The sequence below is a fragment of the Excalfactoria chinensis genome, chromosome 9 (genome assembly GCF_039878825.1).
Source record: "Excalfactoria chinensis isolate bCotChi1 chromosome 9, bCotChi1.hap2, whole genome shotgun sequence".
Classification (NCBI taxonomy): Eukaryota; Metazoa; Chordata; class Aves; order Galliformes; family Phasianidae; genus Excalfactoria; species Excalfactoria chinensis.
The window spans coordinates 5,852,602-5,868,700 of NC_092833.1; the positions used below are offsets into that span (position 1 = coordinate 5,852,602).

Consider the following 16,099-nt stretch of genomic DNA (forward strand, 5'->3'; position numbering starts at 1 on the left):
GTTTTTCTCTGTCTTTTCTAGTTTTGCAGATTATACCATAACTGGGGAGAGATTTATTCTATTTAATTATGATAATTTTGGATGTGCAAGCATTTTATTAAGAAAGTCTGGATATACATAACCTCTAGGCCTCCATAACTTGCCAAATTAATGACTTGAAGATTCAGTGAATGTCTTGCACTACTGTCCAGGTATTGTATAAGAAGCAAAAAGGCAAATGATAAAATATGTATTTACCTTTTATTGAAACTCTTCCTTGGTCACCCTTCTCTCCTTTTTCACCATGTTGTCCTCCAGAACCAGGTGTCCCCTTACAAATGACAACCCAGATCCAAAAAAAGAAAAGAAAAAAAGAAAAAGAAAGTTTTAAGTTAATCTCCAGAAAAGAAGTAAAAAGGGAATTGAAGGGAAATCAGATATGTCTCTTGCTCTTGCATTGTTTCTTCCTGAAAAAAAAGGCCAGTTAATGTAGCATACTGATAAAAAACAAACTGCTGTATCTTTTCTGATATCAATAAAGAGGTATATGAATGGCACTTGCCCTCTTCATTCAGCCCAACTACCAAATGCATGGAGATACACCTATGAAGGTAAGTACTGACGGCCCATGTTTTCATTCAGCTGTGAATATAAACGTGAGAATATTACAATGCAAACAGTTCACAAAATCTTCCTATTGCAGACTTTGTCCCACAATCCACCGAGTCTACAGAGGAAGGGAATCTCTCTAGATCATTCTGACTGCTGGATGAGGTTACCCTCACAGAACTGAATGCAGCAGTGATGGTGTTTTTTTGTTTGTTTGTTTTTTTACTAAGTGAAAGCCCAGAAAGCTGTCAGTATTACATTTTATCTGCATCTAGTTTAATATCTGTATCTTTTAACAATCTATGACTTGACAGGTTTAGAGGTAGAAAAAAATACTTTTCTGTATTTTTACATTAGTCTGTGCTCTCAGTTCTCCAATCTGGTTTGCACATCATCTTGGTGTGTGAATCTGATCTTGGAACAGTACATGTAAACATAAGATTTGGTAACACGAAAAACTGATGTTATATCTTGATGTCAAATAATTTTAGTACACAAAACCTTCACCATTAAAGAATTCATTTTGTTTTCTTTCATGAAGAAATTGAAATTGTTATATTGTAAGGAAGCTATTCAAACAAACTAGAAGTCTTTATTTTGAGGATCATCATAGTTTTTCTTTCTAAGGACTGGGCAAAATGAAGGGCAAAATGTTGGTTCCACTTTAGCTTAATTGCTTAGAAGCATGTCATAAAGAAACAAGGCTTTGCCTATAGTGGCTGATCCAAGTGAGGAACAAACTTCAGCTGAGTAGTGACTGAAAATGGGAGACTGGAAAGTAATACAGAACAATGAAGGGATAAACAAAACAACAACAAAATAGCACTGCCTTTCAGACTCCTTCAGAGTGAAAGACTATGTTTTGTTCAGGTCGCTCCATCAATTAAATTAAGCACAACAAGTTAAGCACTTGAATTAATTTCTAAAAAAAGAAAAGGAATAAAGAAAATGACTTGAAACACTTGAATAAAAGCAAGGTTTCCTTAACACATTCACACACAGATGTTGACATAAAATATGTCTTAACCTGATGACATCATGTAATTTTGTCATAAAATTTTGCTGGAAACACTTTCTTTTAAAAGCTTTTACATTGCTTTCCAGGCCAGTTCCTTCACCAGTCCTCTGAAATCCCTCCTGTGTGAGTGTTCAGTCAATGTTATTTACTTTTTGAAGCTCATGAAAACTACTCACAGGGAGCCCTGGTGATCCCACTGCACCAGATAAGCCTGAATCACCCTTTTCTCCATGTCTTCCAGGGTAGCCCATTTGTCCTTTCTTCCCTTGAGTACCTGGAGGTCCTTGTATACCACGGGGACCAGGAGGACCAGCGCTACATGAGCAGAGGCCTTGATTTCCTATAAATGTATCAAAATTACATTGAAACAGTTGTACAATACATTTTTAAAATACTGACCTTTTTCTTTCATGTCTGTATAGTGAACAGGCTAATTTATATCTCATTATGGCCTTCAGAAGAGTGAAGCTTATCAATATATTTTTCAGTGCTGAATAATTGCTGTAGTGCTGTGACTCTACTAACTTAGAAGCTGCAATACCAACAACCATCTAAGTGTATACACTTTGATGGTTCTGATCATCCAGGTTGCCATAAACTTCTGTTTGCAAATTTAGGACTGAAGTGATAATTTAGCAAAGGCCTCATATTCAAATGGTTGCTGTCCAGGTATACCTACCTTTTTCTCCTTTTTCACCTTTTCTACCCGGAAGGCCTATCTGACCTTTTGCTCCAGGTTCTCCAGGAATCCCTCTCTCAGTACAAATTACACCTTCGAAAAAAACAAAGCTTAGGTCATCTGTTCTCTCCCTTATGTCATTGTGCTTACATTAAAATCTAGAGATTTTACACAATACTTTACAAGTTATTGCTCACAGATCATACTACACAACTGAGTCTGGCTAGAGTTGATGCTGCAAGTGTTTTTTTCATTGCTACTATTTTTATTTATTCCACCGTAAAGTCTTACAGCTTGTTTCTTAACTTAAGGATTGTGATTTGGGTTTCATCCCCAGTCTACTGTGTTTTTAACTTCAGCTGATATATCTTTAGCAACTTTACCTATGTGTTATTTTGTGGATTTAAGTCTCCCAGGAAGCTAAACAGGAAGCTAAAGATCTTGATATCTTCCTAACTGACAATTAAGGGGAAACACATTTCTTACAACACATTTAAGATTTGATCTATCTATCAAAAGGCAGTTCTCAGATTTTTGTAGGGTTAACAAAAGCAATAAATCTATGAATGATATTCTCACAACATAAATTGCTGTTGAACATACTAGGTAGTCCAGGTAAGCCTTGTCTTCCTGGCTGTCCTGGTAGTCCAGGTGGCCCAGGAAATCCAGGTCTTCCTGGAATTGCTTCACCTGTTCCAGGCAACCCAGGATCACCTTGAAAACCTTGAGGTCCTGGTGCCCCACTTATTCCTGGCAGGCCAGGCAGACCTGCAAAGTAATGATACAGACAGACAATTCAGAGCTGTCACACAGAAGAGACACGGTACACTAAGTAAGACTTAAATCTAAATATTTATATTCTCTATCCCCAGGAAAAACAAGTGATTTCTGCTTTGTACCTTCAAATGCTTCTTCTCCTTCTCCTCATTATCTCCTGTCCAGACATCACAGTTTACTTATTTGCTCCTTACATAGTCCAAAAAAAGTCTCTATCACTCTCCTTTACAACTTTCTGAAGTTAGGAACAGGATTTTTGAGCACAATTTTACAGATACATGCACACCATGGATATACAGTGCATGGCAGCATTTTCTGCTTTGCCTTCTGTTCCTTTTCTAGCAATTCCTAATGTTCTATTTGGAACATTTTGGTTCTTTTTTGAGTATGAATAAATATTGGGATTTTTTTTTATTTTTTTTTTTCACTGCCTGTAGACCCAAATCCTTATTGTTACGTGAAACAAGAACAAAGAATTTTCTTTCAGTTTTCTCTTACTGGTATAGAGTTCTTAATTCATTCCCAAAGTCTCTTACTTGTTCCATCGTCTCCTGGTCTTCCTAGCAGACCCACAGGGCCAGAAGGTCCAACTGACCCCATGTCACCTGCAGGACCTGGGAATCCAGGATCTCCTGGTGGTCCTACACAGAATTATGAAGATATATGAAATGAATATCTCATGCAATTGACAGTTTAAATAAAACAGCAATTGAAATTACAATTCAAGAACAACAAAGAAGTAATACACAGTAATCTCTCCCTCTTTATCTGCATGAAACAGTTTTAAATGTGTGTCAAATTTTAAGTGGGAGGATTTGGTTACTTTTCTATGGATTCCTGCCCATTTCACGGACACAGTTTTAATACTTTGTCACTCGGTAGTAGTATCTTTGCTAAATATTTTGGAACACTGAGAAAAGTGCTTGTCCCAAATAAATGCATGAAGCATTTAAAATAAATGTGCATCCAGTGTGTATCTGACAGTGCTCGCAAGCAGGTCATTTCAGGATCATCCTACTGGAAATTACCCAAATTTTAAGAAGTTTATTTTCAACACTGCTATAATCAATGTTTTTGGAATTAATTAGTGATAAGGAAAACTTAAATCAGATACAGAAGGCTTAATGAAATTGGAAAAGCAAAATGTTGGCATTCTGTTTTCAAACAATTCTAATAAATGACATTTTCTCTGAAAAATATAAGAATACTTCAGTATCTACTCACACATCATGCACGTAACCAACATTAAATGTTACTTGAGATATTAGAATTAAGTGTGGGCTTAAATCCTTTGCTGCATGAGCTGGAAACTCATAGAAACCAATAGGAAACAATTTCAGTTAATTTTTGTTGAAGCTCCTGCCTAGTGGGGAGGTTCTGCTGAACCAAGATTGTGTTGTGATTTATTTTGGTGTTCATAATCAGCATTTGCTGCACTAGAAATACAATTTATGGAAAGTTCTTTGTTAAAATGCTTCTACTGTACAGGTTCTTGTTCTCTTTGAGATGCCAAAAGAAATTCCTTCCAGGCAGCACGCTTGGCTGCTCCCCACTGCCTCCTGCTGTGCAGGAAGTAAGAACTTCCACATATCATTGCTAATTAGATAATAAAGATGTGAAAAAGAGTGAAGATTTAAAATCACAGCCCTAGGTTTTGGTAGGAAGGCAATGAGATTGAGTGGTATCCTATTGAGAGTACTAATTCTAGACAAGATGCTAGGAAGTTGGAGGAGGAAGGAAAAGATGATACATATGTTCCTTCCGGCAAGAGAGTATCAGCTGGTGTTAACTCATAGTACCCACCAGACAGAGCTGCAGCTCTCAGGCATAGCCAGGCAAACAATGTTTGGGAATGTCTATTTTAAAATACTAACATTACAGATTGTATTAATGAGATTACCCTGCTAAGGTGGAATTAAAGTATGCTGATCAACCTTTTTTGCAGTCAACCATAGTCTGCCTGTGCCTTTTATACAAACAATGTAAACTTGATGCTTTCAGGAATCACAGGACCTAGTACACTTGCAGATTATGCAGCATGCACAGCAGCTTCAGTACTTCCCAAAAACTTTGGTCCTTCTGGATGTGTTGCGCAGCCATAGAACACATGCTCTCTCTCATTGTCCAGAAAATCTAGACTTTCAAACAGGTCATTTTGCACTGCTATATACAATGAATACTTGAGAAATTTTGTATAAAAAGTGATTTCTCTGCATCTGTCTATATTAGATTTCTAAGAAAAAAAAATACATATTCAGGAAATAGAGGTGGAAATTATGGCTTATGAAACTCCAAAATATTCCAATTTTTTTTATGTTTGCAGTATTGGATAAAACAGTGACACAAAATGAGAATAGTCTGGAAACACAGTGTTTAGTGACTTCAGTGGACTTCAGAGATGAAATCCTGATGGAATTAGCTTTCTGCAAACTCAGGAACCAGGATTTCACCCCTGCTGCGCACTAAGAGGCTTAATTGAAGTCTAAAATATGTGTGTTGTGGCAATACTGAACACAGGATTTCTGAACTACAATGTGAAGCCTGATTTTCCTGTTTCTCTCCATTACCCAGCATGGGCTTATTTTCAGAGCTCTTTCCTAAATAAGCCATGGCCCAATAACTAGGGACAGTCTAGCAAACGTAACTGTGGCCGTATGCATAAAGATCTTTCAAGTAACATTTAATTTTAAATAAGTATATTTAATGTAGTTCCATTAAAATGAGTGAGGCATAAACAAACCTAGAAGATAAAACTCAGGCTTTGTCCCTAGAGATTACTTTCCAGCACCTTAACAAAATAGGTCTTTATAATAATGAAACAGGTCTTTAACCTTTCACAGGAAGCAGTGGAGTTCCAATAGCTCCAGGAGGACCTGGGGGCCCTTTTTCTCCAGGATCTCCCTGTAAGAATCCAACAGTAAATTGTACTGGTAGGCATAAACATGCAATGCCCTTGCATGCAACTAGAAATTTCAAAAATGCTGAACTGCGGAAGGATGTAACATTTTCATATCACCTGGGCAACAAGACATAAGATAATTATCTTTCAGAATACCAGCGATTTAATATACCTATCACTTGTATCTATTTGGTTTTTCAGAACTTGCAACTTCTGCATCTGATTTCTCTCATACATCGTAAAGTTGAGTCAATAACAGTATAATCAGCACCATTTGAAATGCTTTAAAAACCAAGATGTAAATATTAAAATTTAAAATTCTATATTAGAATTTAGAAATTACTTTTATGATGACAGATAAGCACTAAGAAAAGAGTTTTCAATTTGACAGATGTTATCAATGATAAAAGATGTTCAGTGTTTTAATAAGATGTTTCAAACATCTGCATCAGGGAAACATAAGTTTCTACTAACAGCAAGGAAAATCACTTCTGCTTGGAGGATTTCTACATTAGCCTGGATTCTGATATTTAGAATTCCAACTGAAGTGGACTTTAAGGAAGTCTTTTATGTGGCAAATTGTATTAGACTTTCTGTGGTGTAGATTAGAAATCAGTCCTTCTGTCTGCAGCAAATGGGAACTGAGAAAATAAGAATGTGAATCTGGGAACTGCATAGTTATGTAGCATTCCTCAGGCTGGAGTTCAGGGCATCTTAGGACATGGGCAAGGAGAACTGAGAAAACTAGATGTCCATCCTTGTATGAGTAAAACCAAGCAGCCTATGTCCCTCTATGTTTCTTAAAATTGATATTTCTATGATTTTTAAACACTACTGGAGATGTCAGAAACCCTAAACTGCTGCTAAATCTAGAGTTGTATAAAAAAATGGAATTCTCACTCTCACATGCACCAAGCAGAAATCTTCACTCTTTGCTATTTATCACTTTTGTTCCGAGTGTCCTGAAAACAGTAAATCCTATGAGTAATTATGTTTGTAGAAAAGGAGATGATCTAATAAGTGCGTAGATTTGGTAAGAATCACTAGAATATATATATGTGGAAACGTATATGTGTGTGGGGGGGGTTTCTGTAGTTTTTTGTTTGTTTATTTGATTTTTACCTTGATGCCTGGATAGCCAGGTTTCCCAGGAAAACCAGCAACACCCATTTCTCCCTGGAAAGGATCATAAATACCATCTATTTAGACATTAATATATTTAATTGAAAAAAAAAGTCAGTGAGACAGTTATGCAATACTGTTAACTTAAAATAGCTTCCACAGTTGGTTAGGTTTTTTTTGTTGTTCTTGTTTTTGTTTTTTTTTTCCAGAGAAATTCAATGGTTTTGTAGAAGAGATTACATGTTACATAGAATCTCCTCTGTAACTTTTCCTTTTTTTATTTAAAAATCTACACAGGTTATTTTTATAGTGGTCACTGGGGTTCAGTGTAGCTGAGGCATTGAATTAGCTGGAGCACATACCAGAAAACTCTATTTAACACAGGTGAAATTGGTTTGCTGCCTGCTTGTTTGATAACTGTTGAGTCACAGCCTGAACATCTGGCCCAGATCGAGCACCTGGACAAAGGACCCAGTCAACCTTGGGAGTACAGGTGAAGGTTATTCACCTGTGTGACCAGAAGGGGTAGAGCCTGGCTGCAGCTCTCTTAGACTTCATTTAAGGGCTGACTGCTTCTAGGGAAGGGTGTCTGGTTGCAGATTCCTCCCTTGTGGAGTTTTTCCTGTGAACCTAGATCTTCAGAGATGGGTGAGCACTCTTCTTTTCCCTTTGTAACACCTTTCCATTATGCTAGTCCCTTTGTCATTGCACTTCCTGGATCCATTACACTGCATCGATCTTTCTCATTGTCACACTGCTGAACAACCCTCTTTTATTTGTTATTAGTGCATGAAAACCAGCTGCTTATCGGTCCCTCCTGTCCTTTAATGATCTGCTGATATATTTATTCATCCAATATTCAAATCCTTGAGATCAACAGTGATTAAAAACAGAGTAAAATCCATTTTGCAGATGAAAGTCACCTGGAACGTAATTCAAGATGCAAGTATCTGCAAATCAATGAAGTTTAGGAATATAATGATCCATGCCTTACCTAGATATATAAGTAAGCTGGAGAGAGGGAAAAAACACACCTCTGTATACCTACACCTATTACTCTTTAATCCAATAAGATGTAAGAAGTTCATAACTCTTTCTGGCATTTTTTGAGTCAGAGGGCTAAACAAAACATTCATTTAACACAAAATGACAAAAACAAGAGCATGGCAACCAAAGTTACTATTGTGTGTAACTGTTCTATCACACAATCTGCATGTCCACCGGCTTCCTTTCCTACTTAGGACTTTTGCTCCAAATTCAGACAAATTTTAAATAGAAATATAAACTCAACAACACAGTTTATAGAACTTCTGTGGCAACAGGAGGAAAAGGAAGTAAGGCAATGTGAACTCTCAAGCATGAGGAAATCTGCAGAAAGGAACAGAAAATCAAGCCTCACCGATGTAGCTGTAAAGTGAGCTGTTATAATTTGTCATCTTACCTTTATTCCAGGAAATCCTGTAGGTCCATGAGAACCAGGGCTACCCTGATAAAAACAACGTGAGTTAAAACAGTAAAAACTTATTCAAATTAGACCTGTACAGTATTGCTAAGCAGTTGATATTCCTTATATATTTACTACTTGGAATCATATCCTCCAATAGCTAGCACTTGCAGAGCCTTTAGATGGGTATTCATTTATTTTTATCACATTGCAAATACAGGAATGGATCTGTTGCTCCATGTATATACTTTATGCACACCAGGAACAAGCTGCTGTAAAAACAAACAAAAAAATCCTGCCATTGGCAGGTATGGAATACATTAAAATTGGTACCTTAGAATGGAGCTACTTCTAAGAATTTATGCAGCACTAAATATTTAAAAGGTAAACATACAGAATTGCTTTCATTCCAAGGAAGGAATGAACTTGTTTATAAGTCTGTGACACAATAACTCCCAGAGCAGGGCTACTAAATATTCTATACAGAAAGTACGACAAATTAGTTTAAAAGAAACCTTGAAATCTTGTTTGGAAATGCATACTTAAATCACCAGATATTTTCTGAGAGTAATTGTAGTGAACTTGTGAAGTAATTCATTCTGAAACTTCCTTACCCGCAATCCAGGGAATCCAGGAATGCCTTTTTCACCCTTTTCTCCTTTCCCGGGTATTCCCTGGAGTATTCAAAACATTCTGTTTATTTAAACTGGTAAAGTTTGCTATAGATTTTATGTGCACGTTTATTAAGTTTGTACTTAATGGATCTTTTTTTGCTTGTTATGGTCAAACACTGGGGCTTACTTCATCAAGCACTACTAGTAGTTCCTACTTATCTTCAGTTATTCAAGAAAGCTGTTTTGATCTCTTCACCAAGCTTTAACATGCTTTTAGAAATTTGCTTTTTTTTAATTCTGGGCACCTCTAAGGCCCCATGATGCAATTCCTTAGATTCTGCTTACAAGTAATGAATGTACCGTTATCTACAGGTACAACCAGTACTAGAACTACCATATAATCTCCACATTTTTCAAAGTAACTCTTAATACAAAAGAAGTTTGTCTCCTTTTCCAGTGCTAAGTATCAGTATTCCTATCATGATGGAAAATGACTTCCTGAAAGGCTGCTAGGCTTTGAATGTAGAAATGTGATGTTTAGGCTTCTTCTTCTCTGCCTGCAAAACTAAATAAATGTTTACTACAAACTAGCTCCTTTCCTTTGTTCCTAGCTATCTTCTGTTATTCTTCTCCCTGAGATCTGGTAGTTTTCTGTCTGTGGATTTCTCCCCTTCAAAACTATCAGCAATAAAGACACCATGATCTATTCTGTGGCTGCTTCTGCTCAGCACTGAGGAACTTCCTTCTGGTATACTAATGTGTATATGCATTATATTGACAGCAACCCTCTCTCCAAACAGGTGACTCTGCCATCTCTACTTTTGAAGATACCCAGAATGTGAAGTTAAAGTCTTTCTCTAACGTAATTATGGAAATACACACATGCATCATTAAGAACACATACAGATTTTCTGTTTCTCTCCTTAAGAAAAAATAATCTGCACACTGACCTTCCACAAGCAGGCAACATTCAATAGGTAGGTATAAAACTGAAAGGTTTTCATAGGGTTTTCAAATATTTTTGCATTCATGTTGATGTACTTGGTAATTAAGTTCCAATGCACAAGTGGTGTTATTTCTCCCATTATCTCGTATTTTGAATAATTAACATAATAACAACAGAAGCACCGCGGAAGAAGAAAATCGTATTGCTTACTTTAGGTCCATGTGGTCCTCTGTATCCTGTTATCCCAGGCACTCCTTTTTGGCCCTACATATACAGGAGAAGTATTTACTATGCAGGACATACTTATGTGTTAACATTTCAAAATCCTAGTCTGAATTACTGGTGACTTTCCCCTGAATGTACAAGGCAGAAGAAAAATTCATTAAGTGCTGATTTTTACTTCTGTTAACGCTGTCAACCCAGCACAATGACTGTGGATTGAATTAGATATATCCTTTCATTTTTAGAGACTTACTAACTGGGGCTAATAGAAGTAATACTGAAGAGCCACATAAGAGATTAAAATCAAAATGATCAAAATTAATGAACACTGAAGGAAGAGATTTGTCTTTTTTTATTTCATCCTTAGCAAAAATGGTATCACTTGTCAGTTCAAGCACAGTTAAATGTGAAAAAAGGTTAAAACCTTTTCTCCTTTAAACAGCTGAGCTCCAGGAGGTCCAACTAACAGTGGTGACCCAGGTGGCCCAGGAAGTCCAACATCACCCTGTGGAAATCAGAGGAACAGCAGAAAGATGTTTTGTTCCATGCAGCATTTCAGTGAGATGTGGAATGTTTGTCTGTTGCACTACAGCAGTACTTATTTTTGTCCTTGTTGAGCAAGTACTTGTACTAATGCTTATACAGAGTTGCTTGCTTATACAAGAGTTTGTGCTGAGACCTGTAAGCTTCTCTGCAGTCTTCTCTGATGAGTATGGCTGACAGTCTTAACTGTCTTCTGTTCTTGTCACTTATTAAAAATAAGGTTGCCAGGGAAATAAATGACAATCTCTCATGATCTAGACTAAAACCTTTGACACTAAGCTTTGTAAATGCACTTGGAATTATTGATTTGTTAAGGGAAGTTCTGCATGTTATTAACTTATACAGATTGTAAACAGTGACTAGATAAATTTGCAAAAGAAAAATCAAATATTTCACTTTTGTTCTTTACTCTGAGTATACTATGGTGAAACTGGGAGAGGAAGCATTATGCTCTTCTCCTTTTCTTACACCAATCCCATAGCATCTGTTGCTGGATGCAGCAAGAAATTAGATTAAGGAACTTCTCTGATGTAGCCACTGTTACTGGAGGGTACTGCTGTGATTATTTAGGCAGTATCTACACAGGAGGAATGCCATCTACCATGTCAACTGTTGCCTTTCAGGTCCCAAAATACACTTGTTTCTGGTATGCAGCTCACTGAAGTAATTACTTTTGTATAGAATTAACTGATTCAGTAGCTTACATGAATTCTCCTGTTCTAACATGATCACTGGGAGTGCGCATCCACAATTCAATGGATTTTAGGCAACCCAGTGAGACTCTGAACATGCTTGGATCGCTTTTTTTCCTTGTAGATCTGCAGGTAGGATCTCTGCAAGGACAGAAAGCCTAACTAAACAGATAGAATCCATAATCTAAATGCTTGTGTTCAAAAGTGCATGTCCAAAGCAGGAAAAATTTGAGTTTTCTACTCAATTTGAGGAACCTTCAATAAATGAATCTTGTTTTCCTAAGATAAACTTATTTTCTTTATACTGTAGAATTATATATATATTTTTTCCTTACCGGCTCCCCCTTTTGTCCATCCACTCCAATGCCTGGATTTCCCTAATTGACAAAAGAATATATATAGTTGGAAGGTTATTAGAAAATGCTCATATGAGAATTTAATCAAGTAACTCTTATGAAAAAATTAGTAACAAGTAGACACAAAGGACATTTCAAATATCTGTGTAAAATAATCTATTATTTCACTAAATACTTCAGAAAAAGCCATTGCCTACCTGTTCACCTGGCAGACCAGGGTAACCTGGAATACCCTTCAAAAAAGAATGAAAACACAGTAAGGTGATGTTTCTGATTTAGAGACAGAACTTTACTTTGAAAATTACCTCCGCTTGCCAAAATCATCAGAATTTCCTCTTGAGTTTTACTCATCAAAAGTGCAATTTACTTAGCATGGCCACTGCTTTCCACAGGACTGAGCTCTAGATTCACATCTACCTGTCTCATGAAGTGGCCTCAGGGAATGGGAATAAGAAGAAAGTACTAGCAGTGTTTCCCTGTGACCACAGACTGTCAGGATGACTCATTTTCACAGGTATGGAAAGAAGCAACATATGCTCTAATTCTAATTAAGGTAAAAAACTCTCTTTACTATATGCCTCAAAAATTATGTCTAGGCTTTGATTCACATTAAAGAGATTTCTAAAATTGGTGTGCATATCCTAAAAATGAAAGACTGAGAAACTGTGTAAGAATCTTACGGGCATGCCTGGTTGGCCTGGATATCCAGGTGGGCCTGTTGTACCAGTCGATCCTCTAGGTCCCTGAAAAAAGACAACAAATGGCCTGTTTGTAAAAATACCAAGAAATTACAATTTTTTCCCACAAAACTAATTTTATCCAGAATGCCTGCACCACTTGAACTCAGTCTACTGGCATTTCACTTAGGTATGTCTCTCTTGAAGCTTATTACCATACCAGAAACCTCACAGCCATTACGGCAGCTCGGTTTCTAGATAATTGTGTACAGATATTGTTCAATGCAGTTATATTTTATCAATGAATTGAAAGAATACTTTGTTAGTAACTGTACTACAGTATGGGGACATTAAGAAGTTCATCACCTAATACCTTTTTCAACAGGATAAGAAAAGGAACTGAAGTCATATAAGTTTGTAAGAGCTCAGTGGTGAAGTTAAACTCTCCTTCTTAAAGGCTTTTATGGCAAAAAAAAAAAAAAAAGTGTGTTATATATAGTGTTGTGTGCTATATATTCTTGGGAGACCAAACAGATACTGTCGAAGCTGTCAAATCTCTACATATTTACTGCGGAATCTTGAATTTCACAGGACAAATATTCTACAGTCTCTGAATACATATGGAGCAACAGCCTTAGATGTAGAGTCAGCGCCTGCATGAGAACCACAATGCAGGTGGGTTTGCAGTCTGTTTCTGTGACTTTCAGCTGCAAAGTACTGGTTATGGAGGCAGATAACGGGGACTTTGTTTGTTGTCCTTTATCCTGAAATTCTGCTATTATGGCAAGCAGGGAAAAACCATAATATTGCCTTACTTCATGAAGAAGGAAAATTAGAGAGATCTCCTAGACAAAAGACAAGTATAGAACCCACTGGCTGTACTTACGGGCATACCAGGGGGGCCAGGATCACCTCTGTCTCCCTGTAAAGACAGAAATTTAGCAAAGGATACATCAAAAGCTTTGACTTTAAGTAGTTGTTGGAATTTTCCAATGTTATATCTCTAAGTCTTGAAGCTGTCTATTCTAATCATATGTTTGCTTTTAATTTATTAGGTGTTTTTTTGTTTGGTTGGTTGGTTTTTTTAAGTTTTGTTAAACAGTGAGGACATATGAGAACAATTAAATTTGCTATATATTTCTCCTTCGAAATATTATTTTTTTCCCCAATCAGACACTTACTGGAGGTCCTTTTCCAAAATACGAAACATACACTGAATTTCCTTTTTCTCCTTTTTGCCCTGGGTTTCCCTAGGAAGAAAAATAATTATTTTAAAACATTATGATCCACTCATTGATATCCTATGCTTCTACATAGACTGAATGATAATTTCTTATGCTGTACTACTAGTGCCCATATGTCATTAGGTGATCCACTAGAATCAGCATAACTGCATTAGGATATTGTAGTTCTCTTGTCTAATAAGACCCTTGCATGTGAAGTTGCTTTCTGTACAATTGAACAAAACTCACAGGTTCTTAGTCCTGCTCTGGGATGTTCCTTAGCTCTTCAGTATTTCAATATTCCTCCATCTTTACAAATCTTGCTTGTAGTATCAACAACATCAATATGCCTGTCTTTTCATGAGTTAGTGGCTTTAAGTATTACACACTCCATCTTCTCTAGAAGTTCATACTATGATGTGGAACAACCTATTACAATTCTGCATACAATTAAAAAGCTGAAAGTACGAACTGTGATATAGATTTCAACCTATTAGTAAAGCTATTTCACAGTCCATCACACATTAATAAACCCAAAGCCTGCAGGGCCCTGAAAACCTCAGTCAGACTTAATTCATCTGTTAAATTTTAAATTGTTGAATTGATGTCTAAAAGCATGATACACATGTATGTGAGGAACAAAGATATTAAGATATTTCAAATGAGAATATTTCAGAAATCGTATCAGATGGTATAACTGAATCGTGTAACAACTATTGATTTCAATAGACTGGGGTACCATTTTGCAATTAAGCCATGTTAAAACTTCACTGGTTTCTTGATGTTATACACCAGCTGTTCAAATCTTAAAGTCAGAATGAAACCAAGAAAGTAGTCATTCCTGGTATGATGCATTAAGAGCTACAGCTGCCTGCAGCTGGATATACCTACAGTAAATTCAATACAGTTTACAAATCAGACAACAGCTGCTAGGAAACACATTAAGCATACAAAAATTTGTATTTGTAAGTTGTTATTTTACATGTGAATTTGTATAATAAGAGTTATTTATTATATTCAATTACATGACTAAAGCAAGGGCTTTCAAATAGAAACTAATCTCTAATTCATTAGTGGGGTAAATGAAGTAAAAGGGAGTAATATGCACACACAGTTATATAAAATGATGCAGGACAGTATTACAAATAAGGAGCAGCTTTAAAATGTTAGCTGTAATATATAGCCAGGTCAGTACTTGGTGCAATAAACTGATTTTAAAAATAGGCAATCCATATAGAGGTTGGAGCAGCATTCTTGCACACAAGCAAATATGATTACTATGTCTTGTTTTTCTGAGTAGCTAAATTAATTTGCACTGGATTTTTGTGCAGATATCCAAGGCTACATGCCTATTGTGTCTCCCTTTCTTTGTAGGTTGCAAATACTAGACCTAACAAATAGCATGCTCTTGGAATTGGGAGAGTGTATGCTGCAATTTGTCCCATGTCTCATTTTTATTTTGCATCATTTGGCTAAATATTAAAGGTAGAACTCCATTTTGAAAGCCATAAAATGTAAGAAAACAAAATAACAACTTGAGACTTAAGCCTTTTTACCATTTAGAGGTTGCCTTGAAAGGTATAACTAATGATTTATACCACAAGAAGTGTAATAAATTAATAAGTATTTTATCTAGTTTTATGACAGCATCTATTACACATCCAAGACTTGAGTTGTATGCTTTTTCTATTTGCTGTATTTTAATCATGTCTTCTCACTCTCCATCACTGATTGCCTATGGCTGAATCAGCATCTCATTTAGCTTCCATTAAACACAACTGTCTGTTCATGTAAACTGCAGTTGTTTAATTTTCTTATTTAGAAAACTCCAGGAAAGGTCTTAGATCAACTAATAAGTTATTATTAATTACTGGCAACTAAAAATTGTTTCCACAAGAAGCCAAATACTGGGGAAAAGAACAGTTCAACAAAATTTCTTTAAAGCTATGGTAATGTATATCCCTTACTGATATTAACTTGTATTTTATTTTCATTAATTTAATTTAAAATATTTTAACTGAAACGAACTCTGTGTTTACAGATAAACAATAAGGCAAGTTTAAGCGTGCACAGAGCAATCATGAGAAGCTATTTTAAAAGTGAAACTGTGAAACACACTTTGTTTCTCACTGGTGAAACAAAGTAGCATTTAACTCTCCAGCTACACACGTGTACTTAAAAAACCCTATGAACTTACATGACATTCAACCTCAATCATACTCAGTAAAGTGTTTTTCAATCACATTAACTTCAGCAAAAGTAGAAGGTCCTTGGAGCTTCACTGTGAAGTGTAAAGCTA

The 16,099-nt window shown here is 36.2% G+C and overlaps 1 protein-coding gene and 1 long non-coding RNA gene across 2 annotated transcripts in view; one reads left to right on the top strand and one right to left on the bottom strand.

The window, feature by feature from the left end:
• COL4A4 (collagen type IV alpha 4 chain) overlaps positions 1-16,099 on the bottom strand; it is a 61,875-nt gene that overhangs the window by 26,986 nt on the left and 18,790 nt on the right. The window contains exons 8-23 of the mRNA XM_072344872.1: positions 13,759-13,827; positions 13,464-13,499; positions 12,581-12,643; positions 12,098-12,133; positions 11,880-11,921; positions 10,734-10,814; positions 10,298-10,351; positions 9,142-9,201; positions 8,525-8,569; positions 7,084-7,137; positions 5,894-5,963; positions 3,599-3,703; positions 2,889-3,053; positions 2,286-2,378; positions 1,783-1,946; positions 238-310 (exon numbers count right to left, since the gene is read on the bottom strand). Coding sequence (XP_072200973.1) covers positions 238-310; positions 1,783-1,946; positions 2,286-2,378; positions 2,889-3,053; positions 3,599-3,703; positions 5,894-5,963; positions 7,084-7,137; positions 8,525-8,569; positions 9,142-9,201; positions 10,298-10,351; positions 10,734-10,814; positions 11,880-11,921; positions 12,098-12,133; positions 12,581-12,643; positions 13,464-13,499; positions 13,759-13,827 — 1,210 coding nt within the window. The remainder of the gene's footprint in view (positions 1-237; positions 311-1,782; positions 1,947-2,285; positions 2,379-2,888; positions 3,054-3,598; positions 3,704-5,893; positions 5,964-7,083; positions 7,138-8,524; positions 8,570-9,141; positions 9,202-10,297; positions 10,352-10,733; positions 10,815-11,879; positions 11,922-12,097; positions 12,134-12,580; positions 12,644-13,463; positions 13,500-13,758; positions 13,828-16,099) is intronic.
• Positions 7,596-11,772, top strand: LOC140256381 (uncharacterized). The gene is made up of 3 exons (XR_011904695.1): positions 7,596-7,731; positions 9,942-10,118; positions 10,752-11,772. It is a non-coding gene; the product is annotated as an uncharacterized lncRNA (long non-coding RNA).